Source organism: Peromyscus californicus, unplaced genomic scaffold (assembly GCF_007827085.1).
Source record: "Peromyscus californicus insignis strain IS unplaced genomic scaffold, ASM782708v3 Scaffold_7__1_contigs__length_154581171, whole genome shotgun sequence".
NCBI lineage: Eukaryota > Metazoa > Chordata > Mammalia > Rodentia > Cricetidae > Peromyscus > Peromyscus californicus.
In genome coordinates, this window is record NW_026294595.1 from 10479968 (window position 1) to 10498179 (window position 18212).

The 18212-nt window shown below is 49.8% G+C and overlaps 1 protein-coding gene across 2 annotated transcripts in view; it reads left to right on the forward strand.

Moving 5' to 3' along the window:
• The window catches only part of Cfap77 (cilia and flagella associated protein 77), a 130325-nt gene that overhangs the window by 106180 nt on the left and 5933 nt on the right, over positions 1 to 18212 (forward strand). Inside the window, exon 6 of one of the 2 annotated variants that reach the window (XM_052725281.1) lies at positions 600 to 7959. The exons of the other annotated variant lie outside the window; for it this stretch is intronic. Within the exon in view, the coding sequence (XP_052581241.1) occupies positions 600 to 647 (48 nt within the window). The 3' untranslated portion in view covers positions 648 to 7959. Of the gene's footprint in view, positions 1 to 599; positions 7960 to 18212 lie in introns of those variants that run through there. 2 annotated transcript variants of the gene reach the window in all.

Below are 18212 nucleotides of genomic sequence, written 5' to 3' on the forward strand. Positions count from 1 at the left end.
CTGCCGATGCCATGGAGTTACCAGCCATTGAATGAGCACAAGATGGACAAGACTGACAAATGGGAAGATACACAGACAGGTGGGGGAAGTTTGGAGAGGTATTGTCCCCAGTTACGCAGTGTTCACTTAGCCAGCAACCCCACATTGGGGAGGTGGTGACAGCTCCTATAATGACAACTGTATCATCCAGGCAGCTGCATGTGTGCATTCACCACACACATTCACCACACACATTCACCACACACATTCACCACACACACATCTCACACACACACACACACACATCACATACACACATCACACACACACACATCCCACACATGCACACACGCACATACATGCACACATCACACACACGCACACACATTCACACACTCGCACACATCACACACACACATGCACACATACACACCTACAACACACACAAAAAGAAAGGGCTTTGCTCAAGGCACATCCCAGCCCCATCTCTGGCCAGACACTCCATCCTCCCTGCCAGTCCTTGTCTGTCTGCAGTGCCGATCTCCACCAACATTACATAGTCTTTCAGTCACTAAAGTATGAACAAATTGACTATATTTTCATTTGGCTTTTGGTTTCAGCCCCACTGCTTTAGAATAATGGCCCAAGCCATTAAGCTAACAGTTTGATTTACAAGCTCCTATGCTCTGGACGTTGGAATCAGCCTCCTCTTTCTGTGGAAGACTAACCCTGCCTTGGGTCTCCTGGGCCTCTGGCTCCTTAACAGGAGCTAGAGATGGAGGGAAGAAAATGCATCTGCAGTCAGCCAAGCAGGGCCACCCGGAGAAGCAGCCGATTAGGAGAGGCTGCTGAATGTAAGAAAAGGATTTTCTCTGCCACCTTTAAGCTCTCCTACAAATCATAGCTGGCTGCAACGTTAACTCTCTGTTAAACCCCAGAGCGTCTCTAACCCAGTCCACCCTACTGCCCCCACCTCTTCCAAGAACTTAGCACAAAGAGGGACCACTCCCTGCCACCTGGGAGTCTAACCTGGGCATCCCATTTGCAAGACCCAAGCATGAAGGACAGAAGGCAGATCTGCAGCCCTCCCTGAGCCTCAGACTGGAATATTTTAAGGAACCTGTCACTCTCAAGTTGGAGTAAGAATCTTCTGATGTCACCTGCAAGGGCACTAAGTGCAGGAAGGGGACATTCACAGGTGGAATCGGGAGACTGGAGAATGACTTGGAAGCTTGGTGCAGCCGACCACCCTCCCTACAAACAGCTGTCCTGTTATAAACAGATCCGGGCAGAAGAGCTGCCTGGGAGGGAACAGGAATGGAGACTTTACATAATCGGACACTTTCTGGGGTTTCCTGCTCAGGGGGTGACATTGATGTCCACAAACAGCCAGAGCTGAAGATATGGGACAGGAAAGGAAGGACAGACCTGGGCTGGGGCAGAGGAGAGAGTGGTGGCCAGGTACCTGGAGCGGCAGAAATATCTGGAATGCCTGCTACAGTGGTGCTGGAGAAAAAGACACCAAGAGGGAGCCAAGGCTGGCACCCCACGGGCCCTGTGCTGCCACGTGGGGGCCCAGACCGTGAATCCTGCCAGCGCCTGGGCATTTTCAACTTAATCCAGAAGGTTCTTTTTCCCTCCTGGGTATGAAAATATTTATGTTGAAAACCAACCAGAAGCTGGCTGTGGTGACACACACCTTTAGTCCAAGCACTCAGGAGGCAGACAGGCGGATCTCTGTGAGTTCAAGGCCAACCTGGTCTACAGAGCAAGTTTCAAGACAGCTAGAACTACACAGTGAGATCCTGTCTTAGGAAAAACAGAAAGAAACAAGGAAGAAAGAAAAAAAGAAAAGAAAGAAAACTAACCAAAATACAGATAGCTTATTTAACATTGTCAATATATGTTTATGTTTCTTTTCTTTTCTTTTTTCTTGAGACAGGGACTCATGGATCCCAGGCTGGCCTCAAACTCACTATGTAGCCAAGGCAGGCCTCACACACCTATTTTTAATTATATGTGTGTCTGTGTGGTTATGTATGTACATGTGAGTGCAAGTGCCTGCGGAGACTAAATTCATCAGATCCCTTGTAGCCGGAGTTACAAGCAAGTGTGAGCCAGATGTGGGTACTGAGAATTGAACTCGGGCTTTCTACAAGAGCAGTATGTGCACTTAACAGCTGAAGTGTCTCTCTAACCCCTGGGCTTGAACTCTCGATCCTCCTGCCTCCACCTCCTGAGCCCTGGAATTATAGGTTTGCCCCACCGTACCTGATATGCAGTGTTGGGGCTTGAACCCATGACTTCGTTTGTGCCAGGCAAGCTGAGCTTCCTACTCAGCCCAGCTGCAGATCTCCAACCGCCAAAGACGGTGAGAATCTCATGCTGACTTTTGGGAATGGGGAGACCTGGAGTTTCTTAATGTCTTCTTTATCTCCAAGGGAATAAACCTTCCCTAAGCTAAGGAGGACTCAGGGAGGAACCTGTGACACAAGGAGGAGCCTGTCCTTTCTGAGGTGTCTTCCTCCATGTCCCACTTGTCATCTTCTGTCCACAAGCACCAAAGTGCTTGGTGAAATGGGGGCCTTAAAGCTGCCTGACGCCCATGGTGGGTTCTAGCAGGTAAACGGTGTTCCGTGATTTGGGGGATAAACCTGGCATTTGTGGATAAGCTGGTGAGATGTATGCAGCTGTTTCAAGGGCAAGTACACCTTCACTGGCTTCCTATGGAGAAGATGCATCCTCAAGGGCGTCAGAGAACACCCTGGAAGATACCACAGCCTCCTCCCTTGCTCTACTCAAAGGCATCCTGGGAAATGGTATTTTAGAGCAACACAAATAATTGTGGGAGATTTAACCAAGGACTTGTGGATGGAAGCAGATCGAGAAACAGTAAGTGAAGACAAATTCCCCAGGATGCGGTGACAGCCATGTCCTTGACCCCCCATGCCAAGATCTTTCTAGGTACCAGCCTGGTGCCTCTGTGAATTGTCCCATTTCATGGCAATCTCTCAGTAACCCTGTGGCGTGAAAGAGTCCCCTGCTTTGGTGATAGGGAACCAAGGCTCACAGGCTTACAGTCACATGCCCAAGTTAATAGCCAGCAAGGTGCCCAGCAGAGGCTTGGGCTTTGACTGGCAGCCTCCAGGGTCAGGCTCTGCAAGAGCTGTTGAAGGCTGAGGGCTTGAAGCTGAGGTCAGGGGTCAGCGGTGCTAACTGCAGGGCCTGGGAGGAGAGGGGAAGAAAAGGCACTCAGCAGTAAGGCTTTGATGGGTGTCCAGAGGGTCGTGGCCAGCCCTGCTCTGGCTGATTTAAGCCCTTGCTGTAAACCATACTTCCCACTGCCCTGAAAGCCATAGACTTTGATAAAACCTCTGACATCTTTTAAATTGCAGTTTGGCCCTGAGGCTAAATAGGAAAGAGGCCGTCGATGCCAGACTCCGGATGCTTTGTTGCAAGTGGGAAACAGACCAACTGTGGTAAATGGCTAAATTTGCAGGCTGAGAAGCCACAAGCGGGCTCTATAGTCCAACTTGCCTCACGGCTGCCAACCTCACTGCAATGTGAGCACAGCCATCAGGAGGAATGAGTGCACACAAAGCTTGGCTAGGGGACGGTCACGGCGAAGCACAATCTCTGGTCTCTGTTAGGCCTGCTCATCTCCTCCCATAGGTGCTCTCGAGCATAGCTACACCTGGCCTCGAGTAAAGATCCTAGGACCTGATCCAGCGCATGTGGGGCAACCTCCAGATTTGTGCTTTGGCCAGCAGTTATCAAAACACCCTGGGTCAAGGTCAGCACCACTGCTCGGTAGTTTGAGCGATTTATTTACTAGGGTGGGTGGGTGAGTGGCCACAGTGTGTTATACAGCGAGCTGGCCTCTCCAAGGAGAACCAGGCCTGCTAGTGACAGGCCCTAAGGACCAGTCTGCTCAGGGCTGCTATCACAGAGTACCCCGGGCTGGGCAGCCTCAGCAGCAGATGTAGAGCGCTGGCATTGGAGGCCAGAAACACAGTCTACAGTGCAGGCATGTTCCGACCAGCATACCTTCTTACTGCGTCCAAATATGAGAAACATGGCAGGGGGGGATGACAGAGATGGGGGTTCCTTAGATGGCCACCAGTGTCATCATTGATGCTCCTGTCCATGACCTCATCTAACCCTAATGGCCTCCCAGAGGCCCTGCCTCCAGTACCATCCCACTGGTACTTTCCCTGTGATTTGAAGGGACCCATCAGTCCTTGGCAACTTCTTTCTCAAGTTCAGTGCAGATCTGTCTCCTTCTGCCTCCCACCTCCTGGTTATATTTCTGGCTTCTGAAGCCCCCTGAATCCCTGGCTCCCCCTTGAACATGACAGCTTTGCAAATTTCCCAAGGCAGTTACTTTTTCCACAGCTGGCAGGTTCTTGACTGCTCTTGGGGGCAGAGCTCTGAGTGTGGAAAGTAGAGGCCTGCCTTGAAACAATAGGGGACCACCCAGACTGTGACCTCTGGCCTTCAGCAATGTCTTCTCCACCTTTAGCCCTTGCCATGATTTGTCAATTGGAACAGTACTTCCACACATTTCTGAACAAAGCTGTGGTTGAAGATGCTGTCACATGCCCCGATTCATTCGCCGTGGGGAAAGCTTCCTGGAGAGTGCTCAGGAGAGTCTGCTGGATTTGGGTATCATTTCATAGTCACAATAGTAACAGCCTCCCTGCCTTGAATGCCAGTGCCAGGTACCAGGTGCCAAGTCATGAGCCTGACAGTGACCCCACAGGACGGAAGGACCATGTGACCCTGCCTTTGTACTTGAGAAACTGAGGCTCCTGGTTTCACGGCTGGACGGTGATGGGGCCCAGGCTGGAAGTCAGCTAGCCTGCCTCAGTACCTTCATCGTTCCCCACGGTATGCTCGTGCTGTGGGAAGTGTGGTTGATGTGAAGCTGTGTGCGCCTTTGTGCCCCACATAGTAGACCTTGAACAAGAGTTAGAAAATGCTCAACTCGGGGGCCCCAGAACATCTGAATTCCACTCTGGGCTGGCTCTGCTTTGTACAACTCTGGAATATCTTATTTCCCCTCACATGCAATCCATTGGGTACCTTCAAGTCACCGGAAAGGAGACAGGTAAAGGTACTGGAGAAAATGAAACACTTCTTACACTTCTATTAAATTGAGCAAAGCAGATGAATTCTAAGGGTTCTGTTGTCTCACTGCAGGTTCCTAATCCATTCATGTATCCATGCATCCATTCATCCATCCATGTATCTGTGCACCTATTCATCCACCCATCCATGCTTGCATGAGCCCAGGTATCCATTCACTCACACATTCATGTATCCATTCATCTTCCCATACATCCATCTTTCCATCTATTTGTCAGTGTACATTTATCCATCATCCATCCTTTCGTCTATATAGCAAATATTAGTTAAATGTCTATTGAATGCACTTAATGGTAAAGTTATTCCCAAGACCCTCAGCAGAGTCCCACCTGATGACATTTCCCCAGGACACTGTCCCGAACATGGTGTCGACCTTCTTCCTGTCTGGCTGAGGATACTTTGCTCTGATATTGCTACCTGTGACTTGACATGGTTAGCATCATTGACCATGGAAAAGTTCTATTCTTCTTAAAAGACACCGGAAGAATGTCTTCCTCATCATTATTCCAGTATGAGACATAGTGACATCAAGACCCATACTTGCAGGCTGAGGCACCAAACGTCTGAGTGTGGCCCTGGCTACCCTAACAGTGTTGCGGGAGCTTCTCAACAGCCTACATGAATACTCAATAAGGTGCAGGGAGGTGCCGTATGAGCAGGACAGCAAAGGACTTAATTTACAGTACAAAATCAAAGACTCTGTCAACCGAGGAACTGTGCGTTCAGATAACCACCTGAGAAAGCATTACCAGGGAAATTTCCAGAGAAAGTAATTAAGGAATCCCCATTGACCAAATTCAGCAGCAAAATTTGGAGCTCTGGAGTTTGAAGCTCACCAGGGATCCAGTGTCTCCCCCCATTTGATCCTTTATCAAAACGAGCAGTGGTGTCTGGGAAAAGAGATCGGCTGTGAGCCTCCCAGGCTCTCCCTAGCACACCTCTCCAGCACTGCATGGGCCTGTGTGCGTTGTCTTGTCTAAGAAGCTATAAGCAATAAATGAGATCAGTGCTTTGTGAGATGGAGTGAGATTAATGCCCCTCTCCTCTTCGAGAACTGACAAGAGCCAGTTAGTATTTATGAAGTGCCTGTGGTGTGAGAGAATGCCTGTGGATCTGAGAGTCAACACACCACATCCACGGGCCCCAGCTTCAGGGTGACTCTACTCCCAGACTCTATCCTCCGTGTGAAGGTACCTACCTTCATTGGTCAGAGAGGCCAATGGGTGCTTAGGCAGTCTTTCTATGAGTGACTGCTTACAGGGACCATGTAGGATTGCTGACCAGATGACCGTTCTCTCTCCCAAGGGGACAATGTTGAGACAGTCCAGTTCTCGGGGGCTGTCCGAATTCACAGAGGGTTCTCAGAAAGGTCTCTTCCAGGATATCTCCTCTCCTAACCCTCTAGCTTTCTTGAGCTGACAGAGAAAGAAAGTCTTGCTGTCTACTGATAAGCCAGCATGACCTTCTATGTTCTGAGATTCTGAAATGGTAGGCAAACTACAGCTGAATTTGGGGTACCCACTGGGATATCCCACTGTTTGTTGGTTGGCTAAGCCCCTGGGGCTGGAGGCCTGGGGACACTCCCCCCCAAAAAAAGAATAGAGCCAACAGACTCCAACAGACTCCTCTCATGCGGCCTCTGAAAAGGGGGACCCCCCACCCCCCACCCCTGCCACTTCTCAGCAATTCAGCTTGTCACTGTGTTTATTGACAGGCCCATTGGAAAGAGACCTCCCTGCAGCTGTGAAGTTCTCTCTGTCTCCCATTCACTCTTTTTTCAGACAGTTTTTGAAAGACGAAAAGTCTGCACATACACACACACACACACACACACACACACACACACACACACACACACAAACCCCACACTGGCTCCTGGGCCTGGCCCAGCTCGCAGAGGGAGAGGGGTGCAGCCCGGGTGAGCCGATTGCCGAGCCTCCTCACCTGGTCCCACAGTGCACCGCCTCCAATTAAATCAAAACGGTTTGTTTTTAATGGTCTTTTACGCTGACAAGTGGGCGATCATTTTGGGCCCACGAGCTGTCAGGAGCTGAGGCAAATCCTCCGTTGATAATGCCCAATGCTTCCAATTAGGAGCTGCGGCCGATCCTGGCGCGCTAACGATTCCCCAGTCGCCCCCCAGGCCCCTTTGGCGCTGGCTGTTTCTTCTGCCTCCTCCACCGCAAATTACTGACACAAAACGGAAGGCCCCTCGTCTCCTCCGCCACGCCAGGCCCGGGCCCTGTTGGGTTTAATGAGCCGATGGAAGTTTCGTGGCTCCAGCGCTAAATTCTTTTCTTGTTTGACAGCTGCTCGGCTAAGGCGAGTGTTGACCTTATAAAAGATTTAGTGTTTCTCATTATTTTCTGTCAAGCTTCACAGTGATGGGTGGGTGGTTATCATTTGCATCCCAGGGTGTGTGTGCAAGCATGTATGCTAGTGTGTGTGTGTGCCTGAGTGTGTTAGGTGGGGGGCTTGAGGTGGAGACAGAAATGGGGACAGACAGGGGTCTCTGTGTGTCACATTTATCCCCCACTCAAGTGGCAACTTCCAGTGTGACATTCTTCCTGGGCTGAGGTGTTTCAAAGAGCAGGCAAGATGCAAGGCCAAGGCGATGGATGGTTCTGGGGTTTCCGTGGAGGGAAGCCGTGGTGGAGGTGCCAGGAAAGCCACACTGGGACAGACGCAGGGTGGAAAGACTATTGGGATGGTTGGGGGCTTCGCTCAAGACCTCCTCAGGGGAACTCAGTCTTTCCTTACAAGGGCATGGCCACAGCTTCTCCACCCCTGCTCCAAAGCCTGTTCAAGACTGTGACAGGTGTTGTTTTTTGTTTTTTTTTTTTCCGAGACAGAGTTTCTCTGTGTAGTCCTGGATCTCGCTCTGTAGACCCAAGCTGGCCAGGAACGTACAGAGATCCGCCTGGCTCTGCCTCCTGAGTGCTGGGATTAAAGGCGTGAGCCACCACTACCCAGCTCTTTTTTTTTTTTTTTTTTTAATGATTAACTTTTATTTCATATGCGTTGGTATTTTGCCTTCATGTAAGTCTGTCTGAGGGCCTTGAAACTGGAATTATACACAGTTGTGAGCTGCCATGCAGGTGCTGGGAAATGAACTCAGAACCTCTGGAAGAACAGCCAGTGCTCTTAACCACTAAGACATCTCTCCAGCCCAACTGTGACAGTTTAAAAGGCAGATACATTTTTTAAAAAGGCTCACATCATTCTCCTTTAAGATAATTATGAAAGCATGCCTGGGTCCTGATTTTGTTCTTGCACTCATACCAAACTAAGACTGTTCTGTAACTGACAAGGCTTGGGGAGTCCATATTCATGCCTTTTCCAGGCCCCACTGGCCTCTGGCTGCCTCTTGAATCATTATGTTTTACCCTGCCATAGAGAGATGAGTCCCCCCTCCAGCAGCCCCCCCCAACTGGTTGTCCCAGGGCCGGGTGACTTGAAGCTACCTAAGGAGGGAGGGTCTACATCCATCTTTGTTGCCTCCGGGGACGCTTTGAGGAGCCATTTAAATAAATCTCTTAACTAGCTGTATTCCTAAATTCTTTCTCATAATGTCCCATCAAGATGGTTCTTCATGCAAAAGGAAATAAAATATAACTCGCTACACTGGGCAGTGGTGGTGCACGCCTTTAATCTCAGCACTTGGGAGGCAGAGGCAAAGGCAGGTGGATCTCTGTGAGTCAGTGGCCAATCTGGTCTACAGAGCAAGTTCCAGGACAGCTAAGATTGCACAGAGAAACCCTGTCTTAAAAAAAGAAAACAAAACAAACTATATATATATATATATATATATATATATATATATATATATATATATATATATATATATATATATATGTATATATATACACACACATATATATACATATATATCACTAAAGAAAAACAGATAAACTGAACTTCACCAAAATAGAAAAAAAAATTGTTATCACTCCAATACTATTTTCAAGATAGCGAAAAGAAAATTGGGCTTGGTAGTACACACCTGTGAATCCACACTGGAGATTAGAAGTTCAAGGCCATTCTTGGCTACGTGGTGAGTTATGGGCCAGCAAATCATGCCTTGTCTGAGACTTGCACCTATGGATATATGAGGCTATACGGCAACTCAATAATAAAGAGATAAATGCCCCCAAATTCAACATGAGCAAATGACCTGAACAAAGACAGTCTGAAGATGCCATTCAGACTGCCCATCAGTACACAAGATGGCCAGCATCACTGGCCACCAGGGAAGTGGGTCAAAGCCTCAATGAGCTGTCCCTGCACCCATGAGTATGGCTACAATGAATGTGACAATGTAAGTGTTGAGAAGACTGGGAAGAAACCAGAGCACCCAAATGTTGCCGGTGGAAATAAAAAATGCCCCACCTCACCTTGCAAAAATATTTTGGCAGTTTGCTAGAAGCTTAAACAGAGTCCCACAAGGCACAGCAGCTCTATTCTTATGTATACCCAAGAGATATTAAAACATACAGCCACACAAAGACTTGTAGGTATTCCTAACAGCATCCATGATAGTAAATAAATAAAAAGTGGATAATGGAAATAACTCAAGCATCCATCTAATACACAAGCAAAGGAAACAACGTCCTGTCCATGCAAAGGAGTACAGCTCAGTCATGAGAAATGAGGTATGTCCAGCCTCCAACCTGGGCAGACTTTGAAAACATCATGCCAAGGGATAAATGCCATCCCCAAGAACCACAGGTGTATGAACTGCGAACCATACCCGTCCACAGGGACAGGAAGCTGAGGGTGACTGCGGAGGTTGGGAGTGACTGTTACTGGGCTAGATGTGTCTTTGGAGATGTGGAGAGACTGAGATAATGGTAAAACAACAATAACAACAAACTATAAATATGCCCAAATAATTGATTTCTACACTTGAGTGCTAAGAAAATAGTCAGGTCTCCGGTCTCTCCCTCTTGTGTATGTGTACACATCTGTGAGGGGCTGTGCACGCATGTGTGCACAAGTGCGTGTAGAGGGCAGAGGACGGCTGTGGTGTCAGTCCTCAGGTAGTCTCCCTTTCTTTTCTCTCTTCTTCTCTTTTCAAAGCAGCTTCTCTCAGTGGCCTAGAACTCGCAGATTTGGCCAGATTTGCTGATTGGCAAGCCCTGTCCCTGCTTCTCATTCCTGGGATTATGAGAGAGAGAGAGAGAGAGAGAGAGAGAGAGAGAGAGAGAGAGAGAGAGAGAACAAAAAACCTATGGATTTTGGGGAGTGAATGAAGTCTGAGCTATTTTCCAAACCCCTCAAGTCTCTTGAAACAAATGAACAAGCAGTGCAGACCCTGTCCTGTGGGTGCCAGAGCAGGGTGCTGGCTGACTTGTGATTATAGGAGTTGGGTGTGCCCTCAGATCTCACTTACATGGTAGGCCTCATGTGCCAGAGTGGCAGTGTGACCTGACCTGAACGTCTGTGGCAAGTGTAGCCACAGACGGCTACCTTGTGACTGAGGCTGCCAAAGTGTTTATCTGCCAGCAAGAGCAAACAGCTTTGTCGTCCAATTTTGTTTTCATCTGCTGCAGACTGGCCTTAGCCAATCCTAAGGCATGATGGAGGGAGCCTGGACTTTCATTTGTCTGTGTGACACATGTGTGCACATGGATGTGGAAGCGAGAAGTCAACATCGCCGTCTTCCTCGATCACTCTTCATCCTCTCTCTCTCCGTTTTCCAACTCTGCGCTTTTAAAATTATTCTATTCATTTATTACTGTGCGTGCACATGGGTGATGTCCGTGTTGGGTGGGAGGTCAGAGGACAGCTTTGTGGAGTCAGATCTCTTCTTCCATCTTTACGTGGCTTCTGGGGGTCCAACTCACTTTCCCTGCAGAGGAATCTCACTGACCTTATTTGAGGGAGCATCTCTCACTGCACCTGGAGCTCACTGATTTTGCCAGACAGCCTGGCCAGTGTGCTCCAGGAATCTGCCTTTCTCTGCCTCCCCAGTGCTGAGATGACAGGGGAGTGCTGCCACACCCAACTCACAGGTGGGTGCTGGGGATCAAATTCAAGCCTCGTGTTTGCAAATGCTTTACTGACTGAACCACCTCTTTGGCCCCAGAGTCTCATGTTCAAAGGCACAATTGCCCATGATTTCTCCGGGCCTGGTGAGTGGCTAGACACAGACCTGCCTTCCTGCTCTGGCTTTGCCACTTCGTAGCGGGACCTGTTCAGACTGGTGTCTGTCTCTGCACTCCAGTCCCCTCTCCTGTCGAGTGAAGGTGGTTCCTCTCCCAACCCATCTCCACTCGTGAGTCAGGACTCGTGTGGCTCGGCGCGGAACAGAGCCCTTGCTGGGAGGCAGTAGGTTTGCTTGCACAGCCCCGGTCGGATGTGCTTTGAAGGCCCAGCGTGTGTCAGCAGGGAGGGTCGGATTCTGTGTCCTTGCTCTGTCTATTTTTGGAGCCAGTAGCAGAATAACAATTTAGGGGACCAGATGTCTCAGGAGAGATTGTTCTCCTCATTAATTACTTAAACCACAACCTGCTACATCACAGGGGAGGCTCCAGCCTGCTCGCCACAGAGGTCTTGCCCAGACTAGTGTTCTACTGGGGCCTCTGACCTCCAGCTGCCCTGAACTTGACAGAAATTACTGGCCTGGGACTGATCCATAATTTTCAAGTGTCTCTCATTAGAGCAGACAGCCCCTCAATCTTTACAGCAGGATCTCTCTCCCAGTCACCGGAGCAGTTGTCACTTAAAAAACTCAACTAAACCTCAGTGGCTGTCACCTCCCCCCACCCCCCCACCCCCACCCCCCACCCAGTTCTTCAGCGGATTCTCTTTCTTTCCTCTTTCCTACTCTGGCTGTTTTTCCTTCAAGCCTCCATTTGCCTTATCGGGCTTCAGACCTGTCTCTGGAAAGCTTGGTATCCAACTGGAGACTGTGTGTGTGGCTAAGGCGAAGAGCCAAGTGTCGGGGGGCAACAGTGGGTATGGGTCAGAGCCTGGGAGTCTAGTGGAGATGCTGCTTGGCCTAGGAGTGGGCAGCATGGTTATGGGTTTGAGTTTTCCTGGCCATTGCAAGTGTGGGAGGGGCGTGTACACATGCCGCCACCGCCGCCACCGCCGCCGCCACCACCACCACCATCACCATCACCATCACCATCACCACCACCACCACCCACCACCACCACTTTGTCACTGGCACAGTTATCTAAGCAGCTGTAAGATACCATTTTGGGGCTTATGGCCAATCCTGCTTGCTTTGGTCCCCAGAGGAACCCCACTGTGACTGCTTAAACTCCCCATCTGCAGCAGAGGCTCAAGCTAAAGAAGATATGGAGCAGGCAAGAGAGGAGGAGGAGAAAGCAAAATGCTATCTGCCCTTGACCTTGAGCAGGAACACTCAGGCAGCCAAAGACCGTATGCACTTGACTGACACTGCATGTCTTTATGTGTCTTCCGTTTTTCACATTAAAGTGAGGCTGGAGAGATGGCTCAGCCTTTCAGAGCACTGGCTGCTCTTCCAGAGAACCTGAGTTCCTCCCAGCACCCACATGGTGACTAACAATTCCAATTCCAGGGATCTGACGCTTTCTTCTGGCCTGGGCCAGCTCTGCATGCACATGGTACACAGACATACACGCAAGCAAAAAACCTCATACACATAAAATAAAAATAGATCTTTAGATGTCGTCTTGCTTGTGTTCTAGTCTGTAGCCATTTTCTGTGATAATTTTCTTACAACCTCGTGGCTTTGAAGCATCTCCAAGTTGATTCAGATAACTCTGGAGCTGGGCTGCTCTGGAGAATCCTACCCACTGCAGTGGCTACTGGCCACTCGGGCACCCAGCCTGTGCAGTATGGATGGGGCCACTGATGAGCTGAATCCATGGCTTTATTTGATTTAGTTCACTGGCATTTAAAGAGCTGTATGGGGCGAGGGGTTGCCATGCTGGAGAGGCCCTCTGCAGTGTTCACTTAGGCAGACGAGCATCCACAGCCTCAGTCTGTCAGGTTCCATTGGCCTGGTCCATCAAGGGGGTGTGCTCCGGGTTCCAGTGGTCATTCCATGTCACCATGAAGCTGCCTCATATATAACTCTTAGTGGACACTCTGAAACGTCTCTCTAGGTTCCCATGTGATGTGAACCCCCTGATTCATGGGCTGTGATCAAGTCCTATCTTAGAGTCCCAACTCCTCCCGAAGTGGCCCCAATTAGTCCCTCACTAACCACTAGCAGATGAAAGTTCGTGTGTGTGTGTGTGTGTGTGTGTGTGTGTGTGTGTGTGTGTGTGTGTGTCTCGTATGGGAGGAGGCACACTCTCCTATGTCTGTGTATGTCCCTGCATGGAGGGCAGAGGTCAACTTCTTCTGCTGCTTTTCACCTTATTTTTGAGACAGTCTCTCCCTATACCCAGAGCTCACCATTTCAGCTAGACTGACCGGCCAATGAGCACCCAGGCTCTGCCGTGTCCACTCCCCCAGTGTTGGGATTATAGGCACTCGCCATCACACCTGGCTTTTGTGCGGCTGTTGGGAACCTGAATCCAGGTCCTCATGCTTGGGCAGCGAGCACTTTACCAACTGCACCGTGTGGCCAGCCTCCCGTTTTTGCTAAGATGAGGTCTCTCTGGACCGCACAGGCTGGTCTCAACCTCAATACTTCTCGGCTTCCCAATTGGTGGGTTTGCAAGTGTTCCTCACTGCAACCAACTAGCAAACATCCCTGTGTTTAGTATCAGACACTGCTATTGCTGATCCGATGGGCCTGGAGTGGTGTGTCCCTCTCTGCATGTCACTTCCAGATGCCATGTCCCTGGGTCTGCTGGCCATGGAGGCCTCCACTCTGGCAGCCAGCTGCTCATTGCTTCCGCCTGTGCTTCCATCACCACAGGGCACTCATCCCCTTCCCTGGCCAGCTCTACCTCATCTCTGTGGCTCTGCACACAGGTCTCCTCCGCTGGTCCGGCCGTCTCAGTCCGCACGTCTGTAATATATACTCTCTCACAGAATAAACTTGGCCCAAGGAAAAAATGTTTTAAATGAGGTGTGGTGGTGTGCACACCTGTACTTGAACTTGGAAAGCAGAGTCAGGAGGATCCGATGTCCAGGGTCATCCTCAGGTATAACGTGAGTTCAAGGCTAGCCTGGGCTAGGTATTGAGGGGGGTTAAAAGAGAATGACAGGGGAAGAGGATGTGATTATATTCTCAGAAAGCGTTTTGTGAAAGGGCATGGTTTGTATGTTACAGTTGTGTAGCTTGGTCTTCTTGTGGGACTCCTAACAGCGAGAGCAGGGGCTGTCTCTGACTGTTGCCCGCTTTGGGGACCCTTCCCTCCTACCAGGTTGCCTCATTCAGCCTTAACAGGAGAGGAGGCACCTAGTCTCACTGCAACTCGATGTACCATGGCTGTCTGATATCCATGGGAGGCCCGCCCTTTTCTGAAGAGGAAAGGAGGAGGAGGAGGAGTGGATAGCAGGTGGGGGAGGTGGGGGGTGGGGTGGGGGTGCTGGGAGGAAAGGAGGAGCGGAAACTGTGGTCCAGACCGCAAAACGAAACAAACAAACAAACAAACAAACAAACGAATAAATAAGTAAGGGAATGGTAAAAATAGTCGAAAGTTGCAAGAGGAGTCAGAAGAGATCTAGAGGCAAATTGCTGATGTTGTTGTCGGCGCGCTGATAGCAGAAAAACATTCAGATGAAAGGGTAATTGGCCAAGCAGACAGCTGTAGAGACTGGGGAAAGAACAACTGTTAACTCGTGGAAGCAGGAGAATGAACAGCGAATCCGAGGACAACATTACGGCAACATCAACGGCACAAGGGATCGAGGAGGCACCCGGTTTGGAACCTGCTCCTCGGAGCCTATTAGAAGAGTGTGGCTGCCTGCAGGTGGAGCCCAGGGGAAGCGGGGCATGACGGAGCCCAGAGGGCGCAGGGCAGGCCGGCTCGGGCTCCTCCTCTCCAGGCTCACTGGAGACTCAGATCTGCTTTCTGCTTCCGGCCGGCCGAGCCAGGAGTTCTCTACCTGTAGCGTACTGTTTTCCCGAGGATTCTGCCAAACCCCCCCCCCCCCCCGCCCCCCTCCCCGTTTCTGGGAATCTTTTATTCGATCCAGCTGCAGAGAACAAAGGGCATTCACTGCCTGTGAGGGAATGGTGACACACCCCCGCCACACACACACACACTGGGGACAAATCTACCCTGGTATCTGCCCTCAGCTCCCTGCTTGGGCTCACTGACCCAGGCCACACTTGCTTTCATTTGCCCAAATTCCTCCCACCTCAGACCTTGGGTTAATCCCTCCTGTCTGGGACATTTCTCTTCTCCCTTCCCCTGGGCAATGTTCCTCATCCTCTCTAGAGACCCTGCCTATCCACATAAAGTTAGGTCTCATTTAACAGCTCTGGTGTAAACTGTAATTCAGCAATTGTGTGCTTAGCAACTGTGTCGCTGGGCAGCATGGGCAAGGCTTGTCCTGTCTTCCTTTGTGGGCCCTGTGGCAAAGACTGGCAAGTCCATCTTTGAGAAATGTTTAGATTTGTGTAGTACCCTGCCTTTAAGCAGGGCGACCCCTTTGTTGACCAGGGGTAGGGTTACCAGTTTGCCAGTTCCGGTGCAAGACCTCTTATTTACCTGCGTTGACCTCAGAGGGGCTCAGAGCTCCACTCAGCAAAGCTGTCTCCTGCCAAAGCCATTACAGTTTCTTAGCTCCAGGCGGAGACAGGCTGCAGATGGCTTAATTTAGAAGCATCTCAGAAGGAATTCCTTACTCCACCGTTCTTCATCATTGACTCCACAGGGCCTCAGGGTCATGGCATGCAGGGGCTCTCAGGCTGATGCTTAATGGGATCCTCCTGGGTGGAAAGTGGCTCCTTTGTAAGGGGAGCCATTGAAAAAGACAAGAGCTTAACCCCAAAGCCTTCCTTGAACCTCTGATCCTCCTGCCTCTGCCTCCCAGTGCTAGGATTTACAGGCGTGTGCCACCGTGCCCAGCTGATGCAATGCTGGGGGAACCTAGGACCTCACGCATGCTAGGCAAGCACTCTGTCAGCTGAGCCACACCCTCAGTCCCCTCCTCTTTCTAGAGGCCTATTTACTTGAATTGGCTTCCAGGTGAGCTACCAGGCTGGCCCCTGAGCAGGTCCCTTGAGCCTCACTCCTCAGGCTGTTCCAAGCCCAGGAGGCATTAACTCTTCCTTCTGCTGACACTATTTCCCTCCTAGAGTCTACCTTCCCCTCCCAATACTCCGAGGTCCACCTTCACCGACCACCCGAGGTCACATGAATTATATCCTTTTTATCCAACCCCTCCTCTCTTTATTGGGTCCACCCTGTTTAAACACTTCTCCAGGACCAGGCCTCATGCTGAAATAAGACCATGCCTCGAGGAACCCTTGGCTACGTGTGCATGCTCGCCCAAGCTCCCATTGTAGGTGAATCCAGTGCAGGGACTGGCCCATAGTGGTATGCTGTGGCTTGCCCCAGAGTTAGCCTGGTGCTACTGAGGGCAGAGCAGGTGAGGGATGCCTGTGGCCAGTCTCTGAAAAGGACTTCCCATAACCCACATACCCAGTCAGCAAGCCCAGTCAGCTCAGATTGATGACAGGTAAGACAGGTGAGTTTAGCTGGGCATGGTGGCACAACACCTTTAATCCCAGCACTCAGGAGGCAGAGGCAGGTGGATCTCTCTGAGATCAAGGCCAGCCTGGTCTACCATAGTAAATTCTAGGACAGGCAGGGCTATGTAGAGAGACCCTGTCTCAAAAAAATAAAAAAACAGCAACAAAGAGGTGTAAGCTTAACTATTCTCAGTAGACAGTTAGTGCTTAATAAATGTACTCTAGATGGATGGATTGATGCATGTTTCTGCTTCAGTGGGATTGTTTGGTAAGTCGAGTTTGCAAAATGAACATGTCTTTGTGTGTGGGTGTTAGTGTTTTAAAGTTTCAATTTATTTTATATTTGTTATATATATATATATATATTCATTTTATGCATATGTTTTGCCTATATGTATGTAAGTGTATCACATGTGTGCTGTGCCCTTAGATGCTAGCAAAGGACACTGGATCCCCTGGAATTGGAGTTACAGTTGGTTATGGGCTGCCATATGGTACTAGAAACCAAACTCATGGTCTTCTGCAAGGGCAGCAAGTACTCTCAACTGCTGAGCCATCTCTCCAGCCCCCCCCCTCCACTCGCCTTAACTTTTGAGACAGAACCTCTAACTGGGACCTGGGGCTCACCAAGCAGGCTAGATTGTCAGCCCCAGATCCTGTCTCTTTCTCTCTAGCATTGGGATTATAGATACATCCCACCACCCCTGGCTTTGTACGCAGGTGCTGGGTCTCCAACTCAGATCTTTATGCTCAAAAGGCAAGCAGTCTACCAACTGTGGAGTTTCAATTCTGTTTCTGTGATAAAATACATGGTCAAGCCGGGCAATGGTGGCGCACACCTTTAAATCCCAGCCCTTGGAGACAGAGACGGGCAGGTCTCTGTGAGTTCAAGGCCAGCCTGGTCTACAGAGTGAGTTCCAGGACAGCCAGGGCTATTACACAGAAAAAGCCTGTCTCAAAAAAAAATTTTTTTTTTCACTGACAAAAGCAATTTTAAGGGAGAAATAATTTTAGCTCACAGACAGTCCATCATTACTGGGAAATTAAGGTAAGAACCTGAAGTTGCTGGTCATAGTTACAGTCAAGGGCAGAGAGAGAATGAGCACAAGCTTGTTAGTGCTCAGCTCTCTTTCTACACTTAAACAGTTCAGGATCCCCTGCCTAGGGAATGGTGCTGCCCACGGTGGGCTGGGCCTTCCCACATCAAGTAATCTCCCACAGACATGCCCCCAGGCCAAAGCAATTTAGACAATCCCTTCTGAGAGTCTCTCTTTCCAGGTAATTTCTTGATTCTGTCAAATTGACAATCAAAACTAGCCAGTATACCAATTGTGTTATCTCCTTGGGCCCCACAAAAGAACGTCTCTAACAGGGCTTCTCTATAGTATGTGAGTCAGCTGAATAGGCCCATGGAGCTTACGTCTCCGGCAGGAGTGCCCAGGACTGCCTTGAGGCATGTGTTCTTTTCTGAGGTTCCTATAACAAATCA